The 9,253-nt window shown below is 34.3% G+C and overlaps 1 protein-coding gene across 1 annotated transcript; it reads right to left on the reverse strand.

Annotated features, from left to right (window-relative positions):
* Positions 1-2,391: 2,391 nt before the first annotated feature.
* Positions 2,392-8,606, reverse strand: LOC132303380 (glycerophosphodiester phosphodiesterase GDPD1, chloroplastic-like). The gene is made up of 8 exons (XM_059800620.1): positions 8,445-8,606; positions 8,170-8,369; positions 6,166-6,225; positions 5,608-5,688; positions 5,322-5,522; positions 5,136-5,231; positions 2,981-3,177; positions 2,392-2,822 (listed from the first exon to the last, which is right to left on the reverse strand). The coding sequence occupies exons 1-8, from the start codon at positions 8,524-8,526 to the stop codon at positions 2,591-2,593; spliced, it is 1,149 nt and encodes a 382-aa protein (XP_059656603.1). The 5' UTR covers positions 8,527-8,606; the 3' UTR covers positions 2,392-2,590.
* Between the last annotated feature and the right edge of the window lie 647 nt (positions 8,607-9,253).

The following is a 9,253-nucleotide window of genomic DNA, read 5'->3' on the forward strand; positions in this document are numbered from 1 at the left end:
CTTTGGTTTTTCATTCCATCGGCCCACTTTACAAATATATATATATATATATATATATATATATATATATATTCCCGACAAATTAGGAGGAGAGGGAACTCAAACATGAACACACCCGCTCGGAGAGTTGGACTTTACCTATTAGGCCGCTAAGTATTACATAACCATTAGATAGTAAGTATGGATTACTTCAACTTTTTGGAAAGATTAAGAAATTACCAATACGCCAGTGGCTTAGCGGTACCAGGTTCCTACTTCTCAAAGGAAAGCTAGGGATTCGAGTCTTGATGGAGGCATGTGTGTGTAAGTACCAACTAAAAAAAAAAAAAAAAAAAAAGAAAAAGAAAAAGAAAGTAATACAAAACTAGTATTGACTAGTTTATGTTAATATTCTTTAATTTTCACATTTAAATCAACTATGTTAAATTAATGAATGGTAAATATTTCTCAAAGTTGTCAAAACCTCTCATTTTGGTTTGAAAATTACACTAACCTCCTTAAGATTTATATAGTAATAATATTAACCTTCTATATATTTTGAACTACCTAAATCCTTGGAGTCCTAAATAGAGAAGCATATAAAGAACAATGTAAGTACCCTAGCATTCCTATTGTTATATGCTTAACTATTACTTTAAGGAGGAGTGATAGTCACATCTCATTAGTCGTTGGATCCCTTGCATCCCACGTAGTAACAGAATCAGAGAATTGTATGAGAGGGGGCTAATTTAAATAATAATAATATATAGTAAGATATCATTAGAAATTGAGTGGGAACATTTTAAAGATTTTTACAAAAAATTTAAATAATTTTGTAAATAAAAAAATTTAATGATTTTACGGACGCAATTCAAACCCCGTGATGCAATAATCATACGTGTGACTGTGATTAGTATTTCTCATCATTCAATTACTTTATATATATATATGGAATTATTTTATATGACTAATAATAGTATAGACACCAAGGTTCATCGTACATAGAAGGTACTTTACACCCACGGGGTGGTTGGAAATTGAGTATATAGTTGCTTTTGCTAAAATTCCTCAGAAGGTCATTCCATGGAAACAAAGATGAGTTGTGTTTGGGCATGTGAACTAAACCAGCCCACCATAATTATATAATCACAGTAAAAGAAATGTATGTTGCCTTCTTTCTTTGAAATTTACTGACTGTTAAAAAGCAAAACACCTTTTAACTTTACTGCACATGTAAACAAGTTTTCATATCATAACCTTTTAGCTTTATCATCATCTAGTCATGGTTTGTACAGAGAGTTTGAGATTGGAATGGAGAGTTATTTAGATGAATCCATGACCATGACTTATTTGGGCTAGGCTAAGCTTGGGTTTGGTTGATCAGGTCCAAATAAAAATGTTTTGGTTGACGTTATACATGACCAAGGGCTAGGCTAAGTTGGGGCTTGGTTAAGTGGTCCAAAGTACAAGTGTTTAGACATGATTCGCAGTATCAATCACGATCGCAGTATAACGGACTCGAACAAAGTTTGTGTAAACTTATCGATACGAGTTGTGTATCGAACTTAAAAAATAGTCGCGTATCAAATGATACGACGAACTATGATTTGGAGTGATGTTATATTTGACCAATCTTTCATATATTCTGTTAAAAAAACATAACCTTTGTTGACATCATTAGGACCAATAAGACTGCTCAGTTATTTGTTGTTTTATATTTTTTTTGGTTATTATTTTTAGTTGCCTCTAAAACTTGTCTTTGCACTCAAAATGGGTATTTTACTTTCTTAACTCAACTGGGTCCCACAAGCAGATGCTAAGGCTGAGGAAAGAGTTGGGCCTCAAAACAAATACCGCTCGTCTTCAAAGTCCATATATGGGCCACTCTCATAACCCCTCGCCTAAAGATTAAAAATATTTGTTTTTCTTGGTTAAGGTTTCAAAGAACTTTAGTGCCCCGGACTAGGGGGACAGCGGGTCAGAGAGCTAGAGATCTAACGAGCGGCGCTCCGTGCTGAGAACTAAATGTGGCAGTCAATATGTCTCATCCCAATTAGTTTTTGACTTCAGATAATTATCTCAACCGTCCATTTAGATATTGATTAAGTGCAGGAGCTTCCTCAACTAACACTATAAATAAGACTCATTTGTGTTTGAATAATGGTGATGAGTGTCTCATACATGTAGTCATCCATACTTAGCAGCGTAATTGGAGGTTTAACCTTAACTTAGCTCTCCAATCATTTGTCTTTCAGCTTCAGATTTCTAGTTTTAATTAAACTTCTTAAAGATGAAGTGTTGTTTTAATGCATTTATTAGCTTAATTGTTGTAGTGCTAAGTGTTTCTATTCTGACTAGAAACAGATTGTACCCAGTATCAGACTTTTTAAGTAATCAGAATACTAGGAAAAATTTAAAAAGTTTTCATGAAGGATTAGAGTATTCATTTGAGGAGGTTGTTTAAGTAAACATCTACTTCAAAAAAAAAATAAAATAAATGAACACAACGCTACTCTCACAACACTATTGGAAAAACTTCCAAACCCTGCCTTTCACTTTAAAAGAAAAGGAGGTACTATTAGGCCACATCCCAATAATGTATTTTTTGACTTCAGGACTTTATCAACTCGTGTATGTGCTTCAAAAGAAATGAGGGCTCATGCTGTGAGAATTGGAGCTTTGTTTTTCCTCGCATTTCTCCTTTGTCTCGAAACAAACTCCCTTCACCCTCCTTGGCTAGTTTGATGAAATCCAACACTGCCTCCGTGATCTCTTGAACCAAATCAACGATTACACCATCGACACCAATCAAATGTTGCGCGTATACCACCTCCGGCACATTGCTACAAGGTCAGAAAATGTTTTATTGTCTCAAACACATCCTCGATACAATTTAGACTAATGTAAATTTCAAAACTTTGGAAAATAAAAATCCTAATGAGTGGATCAAATTTGTCTTTATAAAGTAAAAGAACATGTATGTGGGACATTTGGCACTTACTTCAATTGACCATAAGTTAGGAGGGAAAGCTTGGATTCTTTAATTTTTGTTATGGATCCTGGATTTCTTAAGATGGCTCTGACCTCAGAAACAATACCCTGCAAGCCACCTTCCAAGCAGAGATTTATTGCCTCATCCAAAGAATTCCTTCTCACATCCACACAAATTTCAGATCCTCCGTTAGTGAGGAAAAACACCTACATTATAACACCAAACACATGCAAATCATAGGAGTCACATTTCTTTCAAGGCTCCAAATATTTTGATGCAATTTTTATCTAGAAGTTCGCGTAAATATCTCATTTTCTTTAACAATCATGTTGAAACGATCACTTAATTCTAATACCAAAATTTGAGAAAAATGATTTACAAAGTGAATAGCTAGACCCAATAGTCCGACCTAATCACTTACAGCCTTTAGATGCATTAAAATAGGTCTCTAATAGGACCTGCATTAAGACATCTAATGTAGCAATTAATTATGTCAGACTATTCGGTCTGGCTATTCACTTTAATCTTAAATCGTAACAAACTAGAAAACATGTACCTGTGACCTAGATTAATGTAATGGACCCCAAATAGTTGAAAAGAAGCTGTTGATTTGACTCGAGTATTTTAACCACAAAGCAAAAAGTTCAGAGTATATTGAGAAGAGCTGTTTTTCTTCATTTTAAAGCGAATTTAATACGTCACCCCCTGAAGCAATACATGAGATAGACTTCTAGCAAATATATATATATATATATATATATATATATATATATATGTAGCATGTGAAAATGAGAATACACAGAATCTTTTCTTTTTCTTTACTCCTGGGTAACCCATGGTTTTGAGACTTCTATCATTATAATTAAACCACCACGAGGGCCAAAAAACGTAGCATTTAAGTTGTCACATTTTGGTTGCTTTCTTACACTAAATTACTTCACTATGCTTGAACCAGATCCATGACCACAAGGTTGCTACATAAAAAAAATAATAATAAAAAAAGTTGAACAAATACATTTTTTAATTTTAAGTAATAAAAGTTGTATAAAGCACTAATATAAGTGTAATTTAAATTAATAAATAACAATAAAAATCAAGAACAATAAATCTTTCTCTTCAAAGGCCCGAGCAGGCCTTTTTAGGGCCCAAGGCAAGCCCATACTCCTATGGCACTACTGAGTTGGCTTTGGTTTTTCGTTCCGTTGGTCCACTTTACATACATACATACATATATATATATATATATATATATTAGATAGTAAGTATGGATTACCTCTAACTATTTGGAAAGATTAAGAAACTAATACAAAACTAGTATTTACCTAAGTCACACAATCTTTCTCAACAAGTGTCATTTTCATATTCCGAGCGCGCTCCCGCTCTCACGCTTCGCTTGCGCTCTCACTCAAATTCTCACTACTTATGATTTAATTTTGCCGCTCTCATGTTCCCGCTTTCGAATTCGTCGCTCCCGCTTTATGTGACTTAGGTATTGACTAATTTATATTAATATTCTTTTCTCATTTACATCAACTATGTTAAATTAATGAATGGTACATTTTGGTTTGAAAATTACACTAACCTCTTTTAAGATCTATATAGTAATAACATTAGCCTTCTACATATTTTGAACTGCCTAAATCCCTATAGTCCTAAATAGAGAAGCATATAAAGAACAATGTAATTAGTACCCTAGCATTCCTACAGTTATATACTTAACTATTCCTTCAACGAGGAGTGATAGTGACATCTCATCAGTCGTTGGATCCCTTGCATTCCACATAGTGACAGATTTAGAGAATTATATAAGAGGAGTGACTTTAAACAATAATAATATATCGTAAGATATTATTAAAAATTGAGTGGAGACATTTTAAAAATTTTTACAAAAAATTTAAATAATTTTGTAAATAAAAAAATTTAATGATTCCACTGACACAATTCAAACCCAGTGATGCGACAATCATACGTGTGACTGCAATTACTTTATATACATATGAATTATTTTATATGACTAATAATAGTATAGACTCCAATGTTCCTCGTGAAGGTACTTTAAAAGCATGGGATTGGAATGGAGAGTTATTTAGATGAATCTATGACCGTGACTTATTAAGGGCAAAGTGCTGAAAACATAATAGCGTCGAAGAAAGAGTTTGCTTACAGGATAGGTGGTCTGCAACTTCCTCATCAGTTGGGCTGCATCTGGTTGAAAGCTTGAGAAAATTATATGCCTGTCCTTGGCATACTCAAAGACCACCTAACACATGAAACTAAGTTGATGTTACTCTTAGAAATTTGGGGAGAAAAATAAAGGACGACAAAACGGTAAAACAAATAAGAAAAATACCTTCAATATTGATTGAAGAACATTCACTAGTTCTTCCTCTTTGTAGACTATGTTATCATCAAATTTCAATTCAATGTTAATACCCAATGAATGGTCCACCTCCTGGAAAACCTCTTGCAATGTGCATAGAGGAGCATCGGTTTCGACATTCCATTCGAAAATTCTCCCATCTTTAGTTTTTCTATATAGAGGCTTTTCCACCTATTTATCAATAAACATTAGGGAATTTATAATTTCAAAACATACCCTGAAAAAAGCAGGTAAGGAACAAGCCAAAATTTGTTACAATTTTGGGCTCCTTTTGGGGTCCATGGGAAAGAAACTCCACTAGAGTGAGTTCTGTAACTCTTTTCTCGGTTATTGCACCCTGAAATGGTCAACAAACCGATGAGACAGTCAGAACATTAAGAACTTCTAATGATTATTATTCTATGTTGGTTGGAATGCAACCCCTGCCCATAAGGTGGGGGTTTTTGGTAATTTAACAATTATTATGTAGTCCTCTTTATTTTTCTAGTGGACAATGGTGGTGTCGGACCTTTTAGAACACTCAATAATCCACCACCGGGCACATGCAGTCTCCTTGTCTCATATACACCGAAAAATTCCTTTGGGGTTGGGATATGGGCGGATATTGTAATCTGATCGCCTGTAATTAGTTTTACTCTTCATCATAGTAAAATTTCGGTGACTCCGTGGACGTCACACTAGTTTTGGATGAATCACATAAATCTAGTGTCTTGCTTGTGTTCTTGTTTTTCTTTTTGGGTATTTTTTACAACACTATTAATGGGTGCCTGAGAACATCTGTCACATAAATGTAGAGTGAGAGAGAAGAACTAACCTTTTCTTTAGTGAGGATGAAGCTGTCATGGAAAATGACTGGACAGTCATCTTTTGTGACCTACAAAAAAAAGTTTGGTTCACAGTTTCTTCTAAGGTTCTCTGCTCATCTAATTTGTAACTAGAAAAATTAGCCAAAAAAAAAAAAAAGGGAAATAAATAAATTAGTGCCACAAAATAAATACGACAATTTGACAGTAATTGCATAAAAAGAATGCTTACCATAAAATTACAATGAAAAATGAGAGTGACAAATAAGAGGAAAAATCAAGCCATGCTTAGTTGCTTGCATAAGCACTAGCTATTAGTATGCAAGTGACCAAAGTTTTTGTAAGCATTTATATAGGCACGAATCTTTTAGATGAATGTGAGGACTCAACTCGAGCTGATGCTTGTGGCATTAAAAGTTCTTCAACTCGAGTTGGATTGCTCGTGGCACGAATTGTACAACTGTATTGTTATTTCTGAATTGAAGCTAAATGGATACCAGTAATATTGCCAAATAAAAGTAACAGTGGTAGATTACGAAAAAGGGAGAATCAAGTTTTAATAAATTGAAACAAAATATTTAAGTTTTTTGTATCTCTAACACTGAAAAGTAGAAATCACCCAAGTGTTAAAAGATTTATATTACCATTTACTTTAGACAGCATAAAAATACTCTTAAACTTTCACACTTTTACAAATTACTCCATATCCTAGACATTTTGTGAAAATCATTTGAAGTTTCCATTTATTTTGCCGCAATATTGTTGGAAAGTATAGGCCAACTTTGAGCCCGTTAATCGTTTTTGGGGGATATGTAACCAAACACTTTCCTCTCCGAGAGTAGATGAGCGTGATATATTTATTTTTTCAAATCCATTGGAATGAGAAATTAACTCAAAAGTGAGGTGTTTAATAAGCTTATAAAGAATTGAAAGGAGTAGGTGTGTGAAATGTTTGTCGGAAGTTGAAAATGCCTCGAGTTAATATACTCCTAAGTTGACATTTGGGTTTGGCCCTTAGGTTACTTAAGTTTTTAAGAGGGGGGAAGACTTAAGCAAGCTTTGGGCGTGATTATTTTTTATAATTTTGCTCTGAATCAATAAATTGATGGTGCATTTCTTTTATAAAAATGATTATTGCTTTTATTAAAAAGAATAATTGAAATGGACTGGGCCTATTGGGCTTTTAAGAGTGTGTGTATGGGCTATCCAGATTAAATAAATCTTTTTAGAACCAAAATCTATTAACAAGAAAACCCAGAATCAATTCGGATCAACCAAGGTGTGTTTGCACTGTTTGGATGTTTAATACCCAAATAGGTATTAGTTGGGCCATACCTACTCGGGCCCAAGGGTTACACCCCATGCATGTTCGGGTCAAACCATTGTGTCTAGTAACAATTCGGCCAGGCCCAATCAGACACCTCTAGGTCTACAAATACCACTGGCCTCATTTGCAAATTTAATTCATTTGTTTTGATTTATTCTCTCCTCTCCTAATATCTAACCCAACCCACCGAGCCTAACCTCTCGTGGTCAAGTGAGTCTAGCCATTATGGTCAGGTCTGAACCTAAAGGTTTAGTCTAACCTAGAATCCATTATTTTCTTTAACCTATTTTGGACAAGTTTCTTTTGTGTTTTTTTCTTTCTTTAAAGTAGTTTTGGACAACTTTACCACGTGATTTCGTAATAATTCACCACGTGGGATGAAACTAAGGCTGTTAAATCTGCTTGTTTGCGGCGACTCGTGGTTACATTTTGTGACAGAGCTTCTGAAAAAATAATGGTTGAATCGATCACAGATATGATTCTGAAGGTAACGAGTCTGAAATTCTTAAACCAAGGAAAATTTTCTGGTTCGATGCATACAAAATGAATGGAAGAATTATGAGTCGATCACGTGATTTAGATTCAAACTTCATATTTTGAAAGTCTGGATTTCAAGTTTAAAATAAATTAAAAAAAAAAAAAATGAAAAATAATAAGGGAGGGGATTCAATTGAATGAATGGTCTCACCTGAACATCAAACTCAATAAAGTCAAGGGCGAATTTTCCGGCAGCGTCGAAGGCGAGAATTGAATTCTCTTTGATGGCTTTCATTCTCCGATCAGGCGATTGCAACATGTTCATTCCACTCCCTCTGTGTCCCATCACCACAAACTTGTTGGGCAGCTCGAACGACGTCGTACCATGATCACCAACATCGCCTTCAATCTCTGTAATCAATTATAATCCCAATCAATAATTATTTGTTCCAAAAAAGACTGTTCAAATGAAATACAAAAACAGACCATTAGAGAAGAGAGTGGGACAGAGAGCCAATGTGGCATCAAGATTGGGAACGTCGGAGACGTGAACAGCCTTCAAAGCCATATTTGCAGTGGAGAGAGAAAAGAACAGATTTCGTAACTACTTTTATTTGTTTTTTGTTGAGGCAAATATGGTTGATTCAAAGACTTGTCATTAATGGGTATTTAAAGGATATGAACGACAAATACAAATTTTTTATTTTTTATTTTTCAAAAAAAGGAAAAAAGAAGCTGAAATGTAAGAAGAAAAGAAGAAGGAATATTCCTCAATTTTGACATATACGTGTGTGTGTGTTAGGGATGAATTTACATTTCAAGATCAAAATCCTATATACGTGTACGGCTGCAATTTAATGTTTGCGTGCATTTTCAGTTTTTCAATTCCATCAGGAGATCAATTACTTTTCCCATGAAGAAAAGCCAAACAGCCCTTCTTCTAGATTCTTGTAGACGATTATACATGCAAGGTGTATTCATCAGAATTTTCTCAATATTAATATCAAATTAAACATAATATTTGCTATTTGTCATTGGCTATGTAGTACGAAGACCGACACTCCTCGGCTCAAGATCCCTCTTGAGACTTCTCAAATTCCTTAGAGCTTCTCCTTAATAGTGGAGAGCAAACCTTCAATTGAAGCAAGACCTTCCTTCTTTTTCTTGCTAGGAGAACACCATTCTCCTAGGCTTCCTTTTGGGTCACACTAACCCTTTACAACTTGTAATAGTAATGAAGTGTACAATAAATCTCTCACAGATAGTAGTACAATTTTTAGCTCACAACTAAAGTA

This window comes from Cornus florida, unplaced genomic scaffold (genome assembly GCF_030987335.1).
Source record: "Cornus florida cultivar Cherokee Brave unplaced genomic scaffold, ASM3098733v1 CherokeeBrave_3.0.0_Hap2_Chr04, whole genome shotgun sequence".
Lineage (NCBI taxonomy): Eukaryota > Viridiplantae > Streptophyta > Magnoliopsida > Cornales > Cornaceae > Cornus > Cornus florida.